This window comes from Notechis scutatus, chromosome 1, assembly GCF_049901735.1.
Source record: "Notechis scutatus isolate UNSWTSFEM ecotype Mainland chromosome 1, rNotScu1.2, whole genome shotgun sequence".
NCBI lineage: Eukaryota > Metazoa > Chordata > Lepidosauria > Squamata > Elapidae > Notechis > Notechis scutatus.
In genome coordinates this window covers 126,904,175-126,921,441 of record NC_142009.1, presented here as the reverse complement: position 1 = coordinate 126,921,441, position 17,267 = coordinate 126,904,175, and the positions used below count along the sequence as shown (strand labels likewise).

At 36.3% G+C, this 17,267-nt stretch overlaps 1 protein-coding gene across 1 annotated transcript in view; it reads left to right on the top strand.

The window, feature by feature from the left end:
- The window catches only part of ZNF451 (zinc finger protein 451), a 30,609-nt gene that overhangs the window by 11,211 nt on the left and 2,131 nt on the right, over positions 1-17,267 (top strand). Inside the window, exons 5-16 of the mRNA XM_026665238.2 lie at positions 2,659-2,784; positions 3,635-3,746; positions 4,606-4,756; positions 5,786-5,912; positions 6,927-7,080; positions 7,702-7,849; positions 8,371-9,989; positions 10,927-11,064; positions 11,803-11,933; positions 13,280-13,466; positions 15,501-15,566; positions 17,134-17,232. Coding sequence (XP_026521023.2) covers positions 2,659-2,784; positions 3,635-3,746; positions 4,606-4,756; positions 5,786-5,912; positions 6,927-7,080; positions 7,702-7,849; positions 8,371-9,989; positions 10,927-11,064; positions 11,803-11,933; positions 13,280-13,466; positions 15,501-15,566; positions 17,134-17,228 — 3,054 coding nt within the window. The 3' untranslated portion in view covers positions 17,229-17,232. The remainder of the gene's footprint in view (positions 1-2,658; positions 2,785-3,634; positions 3,747-4,605; positions 4,757-5,785; positions 5,913-6,926; positions 7,081-7,701; positions 7,850-8,370; positions 9,990-10,926; positions 11,065-11,802; positions 11,934-13,279; positions 13,467-15,500; positions 15,567-17,133; positions 17,233-17,267) is intronic.

Genomic DNA, 17,267 nt, shown 5'->3' with positions numbered 1-17,267 from the left:
CTATCTTGCCATGGGGCTAAGCTAGGTGGCTTACAGTAATAAAAAGGAAGAAAATGAAAGAAATGTAAACAGAACAGAAGTAAAATAATGGAACCATAACATAAACATTGAAATGGGAATACAACAAGAATATAATAACAAAAAAGTTGAATGGATAGAGAGCAAGGCCAGTATATTCTAATTTATTGTACAGATAATTCTCAACTTAAGAGTACAATAGACTTCCAAATTTCTATTATTAAGTTGAGTTTTGTCTCATTTTACAACCTTTCTTATCACAGTTGTTAAGTGAATCACTAGTTGTTAAATTTGTAGTGCAGTTATGAAGTAAATCTGGCTTCCTGTTAACATTGCTTTTCCAAAGGTTGCAAAAGTTGATCACACGACATCAGAACAATGCAACTGTCATAAATATGAGTTAGTAGCCAAGGGCCTGAATTTTGATCATGTGACCATGGTGCTGCTGCAACAGTTGTGTGAAAAATGGTCATAAGTCACTTTTTTCAGTGCTTTTATAACTTCAAATGGTCACTAAACATATGTAAACTAAGTCCAGGCTACCTGTACAAATTTTGTTAAATCAAGCTTAGTTTGGCTTTCCACAACCAGCAAACACTGGAGATGTTAGGACTACAGTTTTCTCTGGGTTTTTTTTTTAGTTTTTTGTCTTGTCATCTCCTCTCCTTCATCTAATTTGAAGAAAAATGTAGGAAGGAGATAGAATCATTGGTATCCAGAAGGGTTATGCTTTGCTTGCTAGATCTGCCCAAATGATTCTTAAAACCATTTGTTTTCTCTTGAACTTAAAAGTGTTATGAGGTAAAATATATATTTAGTCTGTTCAGTTGTGTCCAATTCTTGAAGAGTGGCTGCAGTTTTCTTGGTATGGTTTTTCAGAAGTGGTTTGCCATTGCTTTCTTCTTAGGGGTGAGAGAAATTGATTGACACAAGGACACTAACTGGCTTCATGCCTAAGACAGAACTAGAACTCATGGTCCCCAGTTTCTAGCCTGATGCCTTAACCACTACACCAAACTCGTTCTTATTGTTCAAATACACTTTCCCAAGTCTTCTCTGGATTCGATGGGCTCCCCTCCCTCCAATTTAGAGGGGAGTATATAGGAAGAAGTTCCATTGTACAACCAGAAATCGGTTTAGAAGCTTTTTCACATGAGTGACAGTTGTGTCTTTAAATGTAAAACAGTTAAACATATTGCATTGTAGATGTAGAAAGATTCTAGAATCTTCTTCGGTTGGAGACAGGGCAAGGTTGTTATTTCCCTTCATAGAAAAATACAATTGATCAGATTTCATCACCACCATCACCATTTTTAAAGAAGAAAATGGTGCTGTGGTTTACTGGCTGACACTATTCCCTTAGGGCTATTTGATGACAAATATTTTTTTTCTTTTTACTCATAGCAGTAGAGTCAGGGATGTGCTGCCAGTTTTTTTAACCACAGGGTGGGAAGAAAAGTCTTTATTTGGTATTCTGAGGAAAAAAAATACCCTATTAATCCTGCTTCAGTCAAATCCTGCTTCAGTCAAGGTAACAGTATGAGCCCACTCAGCCTCAGGTTTTCCTTGTGCTTAGTTTCTAGTATCTGTTTTGTGGGATTGAATTGTAATCCTTTCAGGTCTGCCTGGGGTCATTCACTGCTATGGATGTGACCTGTGAGCCCCACTAGCTAAACTAGATCATGAAATCAATTTCACACAAAGGCTAAAACTACTTTTTTGGAAATTGGTATAATAATGGTGTTACAAATCTGATTGCGCTACATCTCTTCCTCCTCTTCCTCCTCATAATTTAGAGAAATAGAAAACATGGATGAACATTTATCCATAAATGTTTTCTGATTTTTAGGCTTAATCTTTGACTTAAACTTGAACTACTTATGTGTTGTGGCCCCGATTCCCGAACCTATGCTGTCAGAGGAAGAGGACCTGGAAGATGAGGAGGAGGAACTGGGAATGCCTTCCTCCCCAGGACCTTCCTCTCTGGCAATGCCTTCCTCCCCAGGCCCTTCCTCCCTGGTAATGCCTCAGGTTCCATCAGACAACCAAGAGGAACAGCCTGAGATTAATCAGGAGGAAGGCATATCGGAGCAGCCCCTGACAGGGAGTAAAGAGGAAGAGTGTTGGCTCGATCTTAAGCAGCGTCGTAGGGAGAAACGTGAGTAGCAACGTAGGAGGCGTGGGAGGGTCAGAGAGTGAGCTGAGTCATTGAGCCACACCCCACAGGGGATAAAAGTGGGTGTGTTTTCTCCTGAAACTTTGTACGGGACAAAGTTTAACCTTACTTCAGATTTTCTTTGTGGACTGCCTTGTGATTTTCTGTGAGTAAAATTTTATTTGCTATCAGTTCGGCAGGCAGGACGTGGTGGAATGCCAAGAATATTATCAGTTCCAAAGAATTAACTGTGTGAAGTCAGCTTGCCTGCCTGTGTTTGTGTGTGTGTGTACTCTTTCATCTTTTCGGAAAGAGGAAAGGCGAGACAGAACAGTTATGTATATCATATTTCAAATGGATTCACTGAATAAAAAATGGGGGCTCTTCTGTGTTGTGCTTTTATTTTCCTGGAATGTTGAGACAGCAATGGTTGACTTTTCTGGCAGTTTGTACTAACAAATTCAAAGAGGTTTCTTCTTCTGTAGAAAAACAAAAGACACAAAGACTATGTTGATTATCAGAAAGCAAAAGTTGCTTCGACCCTAGATCGCTTGGCACGCCATGTAGAAGTAGAGAAACAGCTGAAGAAAGAGAAGAACAAATCTTTCAAGGTATGGTTCTTTGCCAGGATTAGTTACAGCACAAGTATCTGAAGGTGATTTCTGTGTAAAGGAGCACAATTTAATTTAAACATTTCTTTACCTTATTCATTCTTGAAACTGAGCAGCACAGTGGCCTAGCTCTCAACTCACAATCGGGAGGCTGGGAATTTGATCCTAGGTAGTGGCAGATATTTCTCTCTGTGGTGCAGTGAATAATTGTCTGCTGCGAGCTCCTTATAGGCATCAGGAAGGGCATCTGTCCAGCAAATACTCCAGCTCTATTCAGTAGCCCAACTCCACCTTGATGCAAAGGATTACAGGGCTGTTAAAAGAAAAGAGAATCATTCTTGAACCCAGTTTCTTGTGCTGTAAGTAGCCAACCAAAATCTCCCTGATCAGCAGGAATTCTTTAGTACGTTTCTGTGCTTTCCACTTATTTTAGTCCACCAATTGCCACCCTCTTAACTTCTTCATGGCCATTCTGGAAGAGACTTGTGGGATATGGTAATCCTATACCTACCACTAATGAAAATAATGTGACATGCTACTTCTCCGAGTTTCTGCTTTTAATTCATTTACACAATAGTATTTCATATTAATATCTCCTGTTGAGTATAGAGAACATAGCAAAATTAAAATGACTGTAAAATATAGTACATTTGAAATTATCTTAGCTAGAAACTTGAAGCTAAACTGAATGGTTGCTGGTGGCATTACCCTTAGCAGCAATGTTGAGTATTTTCCTGAGGAATATTACGTTTATTTTTCTGATATATTTATAATTGTTTTGTATTTATTTAATTGCTTTTCATTTAACCTGTCCAGTTTTCATATTTTTTCCAATCACCGGGAATTTTAGGAAAAAGTGGATTCACAACATGCTCATGGGCTGCGAGAACTGGAATTTATCCGGGGACATAGTGACACAGAAGCAGCAAGGTTGTGTGTGAATCAGTGGCTAAAAATGCCAGGTAATTGGCTACTTTGTCATTTGGAGAAAGGCAGAATCCCTCTTCTTCCAAAGAAATGGTTCTCCTTAACCATAGATTCTTTCAGGAGTGTGGAGTGGAGGAAGCAGAACAAAAAAAAGAGAAGCTTATATTAATTAGAAAACACAAATGTTCCAACTTCATTTAGTTCAAGAAAATGCCACAGTTAACTTGTGAACATTATTTGCATGTATAGTATTTTGGTAAGTGCTAAAAATATTTCATGTGAAAAGCTGTACTCAAAATCTATTGTGGTTTCGGAAATCCATCACAGCTAGCAAATATAACAAACCATTTAGCAATATAAAAATTTCCTTTTACTTTTTTATGAAGTCATGTTACCCTTTTTAGTTTTAATACAGGTTCATTAAGGTTAGACGAGTGTGTATGAAATAATTCTGGGATCTTTTCTGACACTAAATATAGGGTAGGTTTATTGATACTTTTGTTTTTACAAGATTTGGAGACTTATTGATAATAAAATATGGAGACCAGTTGCCCTTTCTCCCACATTGCCTTTAGCTGAGTCAATCAATGTTAACATACAGATTAGGAAGAATGTAACCTATATTGGATTCTAACATCATAGCTGCAGTATTGACAGATTAACCAGCCTAGTTGAGAAACATTTACAAAATGAGCATATAATAATAAAAAGTATGTTGAAAAGAAATAGTAATAGATTTCAGTTTCAACCTTTTGCAACAGTTGTAACATATAGGCATGAAATAAATTATAACAATGTAATCAAAGTTTCTTCCATTGTCTTGTTCTTATAATCTGTTGTGCTAGTTTAAAGTACCATTGTGTAACACCTGCATATTTCTGTTTTATGCCTTAGGTCTCAAGCCAGGCACTGTAAACTCAGGAAGGAGAACATTATCTCAAAAATCAGATCAGATCCCATCTAACAGCAAATCCATTTTATGTCCCATTATGCACTGCAATAGAAAGTTTGACAATGGGCATTTACTGCTAGGTCATCTTAAAAGGTAGCATTTTTAATTATACAAATAACCCTACAACTAGCAGGGATTAATTACCAACTTTAGCTTTGCTCAGATTTTTTTTTAAAAAATTCCCTACTTTTAACTTTTATAGTTTCCAATTTCTATAGTAGCTTGCAATGAGAGAAAAGTTTGCATGAAATTTTTTATGGTTTCTTATATATTTCTTCTGGTATAACATTTTGTTCTGGTGAATATTTTTGCCAGCAATTTTCCTTAATAAAATACATTTTAATATTGTCTAAATGCATCTTTTTGTATCCTTTGCACTTGTATTTAAATTTCCATGCATTTTGGAGGAAGGAATTGTATCGGTGGGTTTCAAATTTGTTCACCATCAGTTCTGTGGACATGGCTTGATGGGTACGCTTTGTGCACACACGTTCCAAACACGTGCTTTGCGCGCACACAGAGGGTTTCCTACTAACCTCCTGCAATCCTGCACTCACCCTGTGTTCAACAGCTGACACGCGGCAATTGGCTGTGCCGCGTGACACACCTGAGGTTGAAAAGCAGGAAATAAAAGTCAGTATAGAGCCGGGGCAGGTAGGAGGGCCCAGCAGCTGATTGTCTGAGTGAACCAGTTCACTCACAGATGATTGTCGGAGCTATAACTGGGCTGAACCGGTAGAATACCACCACTGAACTGTATCATAAATTGTCTAACCATCTTTACACATTTCATATATTGATGAAAAACTTTGAATTAGATACATGTATTTTAAAAGAAAACAATTCTCTTGCATATTTTAATATTTAGGTTGCCTCAACAAACCATTAGGCATAATTTTACATTATATTTTTCCAGATGCAATTGACCAGCATTAAGCTTCATATAGATTGATGCCAGAATTTTTTACTGTTACAAGTATAGTTTAAAATTAATATGTGTACCTTATTTAACTGGCTAATGTTAAACTAAACTAGAAGGTTGTAATGATTGCTTTCTGCAAAAGAAAAAAAAAACATTTCTGCCTAATACAGTATATCTAATTGTGTCTATTTTTTTTTTAGGTTTGATCATTCTCCATGTGATCCCACAATTACTCTACATGGACCTCCAGCTAATATGTTTGCCTGCATAATCTGTCGCAAGAGATTTCCAAGTAATCAGCAATATAGTGCACACCTTTTGTCTAAGGCAAGAACTTAAGGATATATTGATAAAAGTATCAAGTTCTTCTCCCCTTGGACGAATCAGTTACATAAAGCTATATGGAGTTTCCCTGACCAAAATTTATTTTTATGAAGGGAAATAATAAAAGTTCAAATTCCATTCCTTTGCTAATTAAACTCCCCTGTAGCTGGGAATTAATTTTCTGTCTTCATCCAGAAAGTAGGTTTCGCCTATGTTTTAAAGAAGTGCCATTTTCTGGAAAAAAATGGCATCTAGATTTAGGTAGGAAATAAACTTCTTGACTTTTATTCACCATTCTTAACTATTCTCTCAATGAGACTTTATTCTGAATATTATAAATGAAGGGTTTCACTAATCAGAGTCACTGTTAATTCCTCGTGCCTGTTAGCTTTCAGCAGAAAAAAAAGGTCAAGAAAGCTAATTACAGTTTGATTCTGCAGAGAGAGAGGGACTGGGGGCACTTGGTTTCCACCGATAATTGGCTTCTTTGCTTTTCTATAAAGAAGAAAGATGAAAGAGCAAAAGATGGAGATGGAGAATACTGTAGTTGAATTCTTAAATTGATGGGGCCTATCCTAAACTCTATTCCCAATGTTCTTTAGATTCTACAGATCTGAATGAAACACGACATTTTTATATGTCCCTTAAGGTTGGCAACCCTTAAAGGAGAAGTTTTGATAAAAATAAATATTATTTGTAATTTGTTCAGTTTCAGACTTATCACAATAGACTTTTAAATTTTGAAGTGTTAAGTGGAAACAACACAAATATCTACTTAAACTTTTTAATGTAAACCTTGGGCTAATCAATTTCTCTCCACCTAACTCATCTCAAAAGGTTGTGTGGAAAATATGTACAGGAAAGTGTGTTGGATATGTTTGCTGCCTTGAGTTATTTGTAAAAATAATAAAGGCGGCATACAAATAAATCAGTTTTACTGAAAAGGTTCTGTCTTTGAAATCTGTTTCTTTTTCTTCAAAACTTTGTCTTACTTGTGTTGTTCTTCCCTCCATTTAGGTCGGTGAAAATGATGGCCATGAGAGAAATTACCCTCCTCAGCTTATTCAGTGCTTTGCGTGTCCTTGCTGTTTTCTCCTCTTTAACATAAGAGATGAATGTCTGCAGCATATGTCTGGAAAAAAACATTTTTCTCATGCTTTTAAATTGAGTGGTATGTTTAATAGACACATTTTTCTCTCTGGTGTAAGTGGGTAATGCATAGATTGTTGGCTTATATATTGGTTACAAAGCTGCAGTATGTTTAAAAATTATTTTCCATGTGTTTTAAGGAGTGCTCTAATCTGGAAATGTAAATGAAACGAGCTCTTTCGTCTGTAATGTTCCTTTTATTTTGGTTCAAAATGAGCTGAAATTACTAATTAAAATACTCCCTGAAAAGAAGGTATTAAATGTTTTAGATAAAGGTGTGAAATAAGGTAGAGACAGTCCAGTCAGGATAACTTTCTCTTGAAGCAGGAAAAGAGACTTTCATTGTCATAGAACTGCAGAGCCTCGCAAGCAAGGATATTTGCGTTCTGTAGATACCTCCAGCAATGAACAGCACCTGGTGGTTGGTAGAGATTTTTTTTTATGTGAATTATGCATATGGTACAATATTAAGTAGATATTATTTGGTTATAAAATCATGTCTACATGTTGTGCATCAGATTGCTGATGATTTAGTGGATTTCATAGGAAGACAATGGTAAGGAAAGGTGGATAAATTCTGTTTTAGGGCAGGAGTGATTGGATTCCTCCTAAGTAACCCTGCCTTCTTGTTGACTCATTGCAGATAAATCAGGGAGCCCACTTCCGTTGCCTTTGCCAGCCTACGCAAAGAATCTTCTAATCTCCTTATGCAAAGAAGTTCCCTTCCAAGTGCAATGCACAACCTGTCATCAGGTTTTGCAGTCCCACATAGAGCTCACAGCACACTTCAGGTTTGTGAAAAACTTCCCATTTATAAAATGCAATCACAGGCCAGTTTTTCTCTCTTCAAATACCTGTTGGATGTCAGACCCAATTATGTTCTGCTGTTTGTGTAATTGGCTTAATCCTTATATATTAAAAGTGGTGATGGTATTTGTTAAATGATGAAAAGTAGAAAACTCCACACATGTAATAAAAGAGCTGCATTCTGTCTTCACTGCCTTTCCCAGATTTTCTTCCCATCAGTGACGACAGAATTCAGTGCTGTTTATTTCATGCATGGATTTCCACCATAGGTCTTTTATGGATTCATGGATTCCTACATTTAAAAGGTAAAAAAAATACAAAGGGCAAAGTTTATTTGCTTGTGACAATCACTTCTAATGATTTATTTGCTAAGCTGGCCTTTACTCAACAAATGTCATGTATTTGAATATTTTGAAATGTCGAGAATATGGGATTGTTTTTAGATGATCTTGAATAATTTTTAGATAGATGGCTGTAAATACGTTTCTGTACCTTTCCATTTTAGAATCCATTGTCGTAATGCTGGCCCCATAGTTGTATCGAAGAAGTGCATCTCCGAAATCGCAGAAATACTGAAAGCCAAAGGTTTCTGTCAAAGTTGTGATACATTGTTTGCCAATGATGACCAAATTATTCATCATAGTTGCAGAAATGTTGCCAAGATTAAACATATCACCTCAATGGAGGAATCCATATTATTATTTTGTCACATCAATGAACGGAATAAAAATGTTCCTCACCTGCAAAATAATGCAAGCCCTTTGAAATCTTCCCTGAAGAGACATTTGGAATTGAATGGCAATAAGAATGAAACTGTTTCAAAATGGGAAAAGGATTTGCAAGGCAACAGTCAAGCCATTCACAGAGCTCCTACTGTCAAAACCTGGGTATGCCAGTGTGATCTGGCATTTCTTTCTGAAGAATTGGTAGAAAAACACATTTTTTCTGAAAACAGAATCTGCTACAAGTGTGCCGTATGTGGGAAACTTTCAGAAAATTCGAGCATTATCCGCTTGCACATGAGCCGTTTCCATGGAGGAGCACATTTGACTAACTTCATCTTCTCATGCCAAATTTGCGAAGTAGCCCTTCAGAAAGAAGAAGATGTCTTTATCCATGTAACAGGACTTCATGATGGACATAGCTTCTATTTTGAGAAAGACACTGCTGAAGATGAGGTAACAGTACCTTCTGATTCACAGTACGACACTTGGATTAAACAAGAAGGCCAAACTTCAAGCCTTATTGAACTTTCTCCAGACCAGACTCAGATGGAAGTTGATGAGAGTCCTTCCCAATGGCAATGTAAGATATGTGAGGAAATATTTAACTCAGAGGACAGCGTGAAACAACATTGCAAATCACTAGAGAGTCATCATCATCACCGATACAGCTGTGGCTTGTGCAAAATGACTTTTCGGAAAATGGAAACACTGCAGCGACACTGCCAGGGAAAACATAACAATGTTGTACAGATTAAATACTTCTGTGGATTTTGTGGTGACCTCTTCTTTGATGGTGAGGAGGAATTTTTACTTCACTTCAAGGGCACACATAGCATGGATTACGTGTGTGTGTCTGAGACAGCAGAAACGTCAATCAAAAATGATGAAATAGTAGAAGAAGGTAGCCTTCTAAACTGTGGTTGTCGTGAGAAATATGTTTGCAAAAAAAACAGGAAGTTCGACCACAAGAAATGTCAAGAAGCCATGTTGGAAAAAGGAAACATTTGGTTTCGTTGCACTTCATGCTCTTCTACAACACAAATCTATTCTGACATGATAGCTCATATCGCGAGCCACCCAAGCAAAGAAACTGCTCAAGATTTCTATGTAGTCAGGTGTGGTTCATGTAACAAACATTTTAATAGTATTGCTGTTGCTCATCAGCACTTCCATGATAAACACTGCTTTTTACAAAAGCCTCAAATATCTTTTGGGTCACAAGCAGAAAAGCCTCAAATATCTTTTGGGTCACAAGCAGAAAATAATGTCTTCTATTTCTCTGCTGTGAGGTCCTGTTCAGAGAAGGATGTAACTTCACGTTCTTCAGATGTAAAAAGGTTGAAGTTGGAGGATGCAAGGAAAGAACAAGCTAGAAAGCTTCCTGAATTGATTGAACAAGGTAGGTGGAATTCAAATTATGCACAGCTAATGAGACTGATGAAGGGCCAGTGCAAAGCATTTGATAAAACTGATAAGGCAAATTAGTAAATAATGCAAACTTTGTTTATATAGTAAGCAACGTACAGAAACTTTATTTCAGTTATTGACTCATTAATAGAAATGTAATCTTCAGCAAGCACCTGTAATAATATATTTAAATCTTTTGCCTTTACTAGAAAATAAAAATTAAGAGATTCTAGGGCTTGCGCACTGGAAGTGTGGATTATTTTGAGGAAGGAAATAAAACAGCAATAAGACAGCAGATTCTGGGTCTAAGAATTGACAGTCACACCACCTGTAGAACCTCCTTTGGTATAGTTACCTCTTTGTAAACATAAGCATTTTCACCTTGCTTCCGAATATTGTGGGGCCTCATGGTGAGGATATTTTTGTGCTTAGCTAATGCCTATTACAGAGCTTAGCTACTATCTATGAGGAGTATAAAAGAAAACTGTTGTTTTCCCTTATGCCCATCTTATCTACTTATAACATAGGCAACATTATCTTGCTAGCAGACAATGGTCAACATAATCAAATTAGCCTTTTAAATTCTGAGAAGTGTCCTTGCAAATCCTTCTGGTTCTGGTACTATTCCCAGTTGGGCATGGTTGTGTAAATCAGAACCAATTCAATACCTTATAAAGATTTGGCTTATCTATGTTTTCTGATTTTGAAAGTAAACATCTGAAGTCAGAAGGGCATCATTTGATAATGTGGAGTGTATTGTGTATTAAAGGACTTTTCCTATAAAAATATACTGTGTTTTTATGACTTAAATTTGTATTGAATTATTGAGAACAATTACATTTTAAAAGCTATATGAAGCATATATATCTACAATTGAAGAAATGGATAAACATTTTGGCTATTCTTTTCTCCCTCTTTCTTACATATAGATGAAGGCAATCTTCCTGACCTTGATTATTTATGCACTATGACTCACATTGTAATGATGGATTTAGATAATTGGGGAAGCTTTTTTGATCAACTGCCTGCAACCCTCAATCAAGGAACTTTTGTTTGGGGCTTTCAGGGTAAGGAAAAGGGTTAACAGTTCAGTCACAACAGTAGAAGTCTCACAATATAAACGGGCAGCTTGGTAAGAATCACCTATTGGTAAGTCATTGTTGACTCCCTGCAGTTTTCTTGGAAAGATTTTGAAAGTGTTTTGTATTGGCTGAAAGTGAATGACTGGCCCAAGGTCAATCAAAGATAAAGACAGAACGAACTCACTGTCATCCAATTTCTAGTCTCAATAAAAGAGAATATTTGTAGCTCAGGGTTGAAACGAGGAGTCCTTGTTGCTCTTTGAGTTTGGTTATTTAGCAGACATTTCGTTACCCAAACTAAGTATCATCAGTGTTAGTCCTAACTCTCATGATATTACTTAGTTTGGGCAATGAAACGTCTGCAAGAAAACAACCAAGCTCAGAGAACACCAAGGACCCCTCATTTCTAGTCTGGATCCTTAATTACTAGGTCAAACTGTCTAAATCAGTCTAGTTTCCTTACAAAATTTGTGCCTCCATTAATTAACTGGCCACTAGCTGATTGTGGTCAAGAATGATACAATCTGTATATAATCTTCCAGTAAGACTGTTAGCATTGGGAATATATAATCCAATGCATACCAAATATATGCAGCATGGATTAACAATTAGAAAAATATCAGTTAGTTTTTTAGTGATGTCACCTCTGAAACTTTTTTAAAGTTGCTTTTACCTGGCAGTCTAGATAGTTTCTAACGATTACTCCATTCCTTTATTGCTTAGGTGGATATACTCATTGGAAACCCCCTGTGAACTGCAAAGCCTTTAATTATCTTAACAAGATTGGGTGTTTTTTTCTTCATCCACGCTGTGGTAGAAGGAGAGAGGCTGCTGATTTTGCAATCTGTGTACATGTAAGTTTTCAAATACTGATCAAATAACTAAGGCTCCGTAATGAGTCTGTAGAATTACAAATGGCCATAAGGAGGAGAGTTAGAATTTTCTGTATCTCTTATTTTCCCCCTATCTATCCATGTAGTCACTAAGAGTTGAAAGCAACTTGATGGCACATAATATATCAAAAATATTTCCCTCTAGTGGTTGTTAACATTCTTGCAAGGTAGTTAAGGAAACCCTAATTTAAAACTATTTAATTTAACTTTAACATATTGTTATGGTGAAAAAACTTCATTTTTTTCTTACCTGGTATACTTTGCATCTGTCAGTGATTGGAGTACTGCATAATTTAAGCCAATCATAGCTTAATTTCTGATAATTTCTCTTCAAAGTTATTTTAAATTATTATACTCAAATAAGATAAATAAAAGGTAAAGATTTTGTGGATGATGAACTATTAAATTCCTAATTTTGGGTATTTAATGAAGAACAGAAAAAAAGAAATTAAATTTCTAAAATAGTATGATAAGTGTTTTAGACCACTATATGTATAATTAGTATAATCATTCTATCTTTTTAGTTCCTTTTTTGCAATTATGAAAGTGCTTATTATTTCTACTATCCTTTAGTATTAAATCATTAGTATTAGTATTAATGAATTCAAATTACTTTCTAACTTTCTCTTTATAACAAAAGTAATTGTTTTTACTTTATATGTGGATACTTGCACAAAGATTGCTTTAAAATTATATTGACATAAGTGTCACTTTAATATTGGCTGACATCAAATAAATACCTCTAAAAACCCTTAAAATTCAGGAATTTATCATACTAGCAATTACATTTCAGAGCATGAATATGTATTTCAAGCTAGTTGATTAGCTATTCTTTTTTGTAGTATGTAATGATCCATAACATTATGCATCAGTTTTTGCTTGCCCACTATTTTTCCCCACAAAGAACATGTGGGAAAGTTAAGAAATATTGGTGTATATCTCCTGAGACCGTAAGAGATTCACCTTAAGGTTTTGGTTTTCATTTTAAGCAGAATTGATTTCTTTCTCTCATGAACTGGCTAATACTGTGTAGAGAACCATAATTTAAGGCAAGAGACAGATTGCAAGGAAAGAATTATGGATGCAACAATTCATGGGGAGGGGTTACCTTTGGGGATATGAAGGCTTGGACATAGCTTAGTTTATTCCTCTCTGTAAATCAATGGAGTTGACATCCGTCAGTAATTAAAGACTAAGTATCATTTTGTTATGCTTGGAAGTCACTTCCTAATTACAATATACAATGTATCTTGCTAAGAGATCTTAAGCTGTGTATGCTTTTAGTTTCACGTAATATTTTTTCACAGGTGGGCCGCTTAGATGAACATCTGCCAAAACATATTCCTTTCACCATTCTTTCTGGAGACAAAAGCTTCCTAGAATTGGAAAATCAGCTTAAGATGACTCAGCGGGTAACCCGCATTCTAGATCCTCATAAGATTGATGCTGACATGATGTGTACTATATTAAATAGCATTTCGGATACAGTCAAAGGTTTGTTTTCATTCAGTGCATTGTCTATTAATAGAAAGAAAAGCAGTAAAATAATACTGACTAAGCCATTTTACAGACATCCTATTGAAGGATAGCATGGTCATTCCTGATAGAGTTTCATTAACTTACTGTGCTTCTCTTACTGTGAGGCAAGACAGAAGGAAAGAGGGATTCCTTGAGGCCAGAATGAAATTATTTGCTATTGGTTGTCACTGGACTAGGCTGATTATTCCTTGCTAGTATTTTTTCTTGGGCCTTGACCAAAGGATGACACTGATTTCTGCTTCCCAGTCCCCAGGCAGTTTGTTTGCTTGTTTATTAGAATTTCTCCCCTCCCCCCCTTTATTATTTTAACAAATAACTCCAGGCGGTGACTATACCTAATACTCCTTCCTCCTCCTTTTATCCCCATAATAACTCTGTGAAGTCCTAAAGATGCTTTTTCTAAAAGGCAACTGGACTTCCTTGGTTTTTTTCTTTGAAAATGTTTTACTTCTCACTCAAGAAGTTTCTTTGGTTCTTGGATAAGAAGTGAAACTTCCCTCCCATCCCCCCAAAATCCAAGAAAGTCTGGTTGCCTTTTGGAAAAAGCATCTTTGGAACAACCATGACTTGGATGATTGAGAATCTCCATAAACATAAACCCCATGAAGTGGGTTGGGCTTCGAAAGAGTGACTGTTGTCAGAAGTTCTGCAAGAGAAGGGCAGATAACTCCCTATAGCTAATCCTTTTCTGACATTCTCCCTATGCTGTGTCTCGCTGGTGAAAAGCAAGGAGTCGGGTCTGGGAGAGGCTTTTGGACTCTGCTCCTTTATATCATTTCATCATCAATAACAACAAATGCTTACTATTACATTTATCTCACACTTTTCACTAGAGAAAATTCTACTGAAAATTCTACTTATTTTCAGAACAAAATAACTAGAAGCGAATAAATTATTGTAAAATTGAAACAACAATATAATAAAATCTGTGTGCATAAGGGGGTGTTTTTAGAAAGAGCAAACAGATTGTAACATGTAGGAAGATTATTAATAAGATAGGTACCCTCACCTCCCCACAAGGCATCCAGTTTTTCCACCAAGTGCCCTCCAAATCTAGACCATTCAGTTCCCAAAATTCCTAGCCACTACAGTTGGAAGTAGCTATGGTAGGAATTGATGTCCAATGCATCTGGAAGGCACCATTTTAGGAAAAGCTGCCTAAATCAGTTAGGGCACTAAAAGATAAATCAGAGTTGCTCAGCTTTTATCCTGAAGGTCTCATCATGGAATTTCAGGAGTTTTAGGGAGTGAAGTTGGTGCCTTACACATTTTACATTGGATGACTACAGAGAGAACAAAAGGGTTATCTGTGGGCTGTAAGGCTCCTGGACCAGGTTATCTATGCTTTGGATGCTTAGAATAAACAAAGGTTTTAAATTAGACTCAGAAAACAATGGTTGACAACTGCAAGTTTACAATATTCGAAAAGTAAGACTACAGGACAAAAGGAAAACATGAAGTGGTTTATACATATACAATGAAAGATGATTACAAATACGAAAAGATACACATGTAGAGTAAAAAGTGTTGATGTACACTAAATATAGTTCTATTTCCTTCTCTTTTTCTTGCACTGTGCTTTTAATTTTGTTTACTTACTCTACTTTTTCTGTCCTCTGTATACATATCATGCTATATAGATTGCTTTGTGGTGTTCCAAATGCAATATAATCAAAGGATGATTCATTGTTGTCATGCTGGACAGTCTTAGGAAGCACAGATATTTCACTGAATGTATTAGATAAAATTACTCCTTTTGCTGCCATCACAGGGAAGTTCTGCCATCACAGGGAATTTAATAATTGCAAACTTGCTCTTTCAGAAAGACCACACAACCTGTCTGCAAAGAAATTGAATTTGTTTCCATGTCTGTTTTTCTATTGCAAATAATAAAGCCAGGCAATTCTTGCCAATCAACAGAAATCTGACAGAAAGCCAGTTATTAGAATTGAAATGTAGTAGGATTAAAATATTTGTGTCTGATTACAGAAAATGAAGAGATTGATATTCAAATGGCAACGGAACAGATTTTGCAACAAAGAAATGGCCAAAATGGTATGTTTTAATTTCTACAGTACATCAGATGTTATTAAGGACAAAAATCTCGATGGTGAGACAGACAACTTATATACTTAATTAACAAATACAAAATAAAAATAAATAGTACATTGGAATATAGGAGTATAGGAATATAGGAAAATGGTATGTTGGAGTATATATTAGATTTTTTTTAAATTAAAAGTGCATTCTAGCAAGAAGAATATTGTTGACTTCTATTTTTGAGACCTTGGAGGAACTAATTAATAATGCTGGAGATATTTGCATATCAGTATGAACTCTTCTGATGGTAGAATCATAATCAATTGCATGCCAATAATGATAGTTACATCTAGTTGTGTGACCTCAGTTTGCTTTGTTGTAGCAGTTCTGTTTTAAAGCTGAAGATATATTAATTGGATATGTACATTCTACAAGGAGGGTTTATATTTGATATGTTACTTTAGAAGCTTCAGTAACTATTACACAGAAATTATACAGGTAGTCCTCGGCTTCCAACAGTGCATTTAGTGACCATTCAAAGTCACAACGTCGCTGAAAAAAGTGACTTGTGAACATTTTTCACACTTATTTCCATTGTGGCATTTTCATGGTCACATGACAAAGATTTGGATGCTTGGCAACTGGTTCATATTTATGATGGTTTTAGTTTCCCCAGATCATGTGAAACTCACTTAACAAATGTCTCACTTGGCAACATAAATTTTGGGCTCAATTATGGTCATAGGTCGAGGACTATCTGTGTATCTGAACCAGGATGAATATACTTTAATTCACAGCATGAACTAAAATGTGGCCTGTCCTAAGTTTACTTTAGTTTGTTCCTGAGAAGGATATTTTGAGCATCCCAAGACAGAATGCAGGAGACTTTTGAAGCAAGCAGAGCAAAGCTAGTGCCTTGGCCTTATCTCCAGCTTTTTTTACTAGATGTTCCCTAACTCAAGAATTTCAGTGGCTTCCTTTCCCAATCTGTTCTTAGGCTGCACTAGACACCAAGGACATTGATGGGTAAAAGCAAAAATGGAAGTCCCTTGCACATCTTTTTGTTTTAAGGGGGGAAAGGAATATGAAGCATCCAAAAGGCAAATTGCTTCTTTCTCTATCCTTAGAAAGCTCCCACTCTGCCCTCCTGCCATAAATTGCTGTTTTGGGGACAGATTTTAAGCTTTTTTGGGGGAGTGGAGGGAAGCATAACATAAATTTGCCTTTTCAGAAATTTCCACTTCCATTTCCCCTTGAAATCGGGGTGGGGGGGAGCCAACTAGCAGAATAAGCAGGAGTTTGGGATTATTTGGTGGGTAAACTTGAGGGTGGAAATGAGCAGCTTACCTTTCTACCACATGCAGCTTTGAGCATTTAAGTATGTAGGAAATAGCCAGTTTAAAGTCTCCAGAAGGAGTGAGATCCCTATGAGAGGAGAGCTGCCCTTTTCCTTGAGAATCCTCTTGTCTGGGAGGATCCATCCTTTTGCTGGATTCTGTGCTGTTATATAAAATCAGGGATGCTGAGTTGGGAGATCATTCTGGATTTAGATAATAAGTTGATGGCTTGATTAACTCTGCAGGCATGTATCCTCAAGATTTCTTCCTATTATGGATAGCAAGAGTAATGTTCACCTGGAAATGTATGGTTTTTCAGTTGTGTGGAATAGAGCACTAATTAGGTACACTTTATTGATTCTTCTAAATTACGATCCAA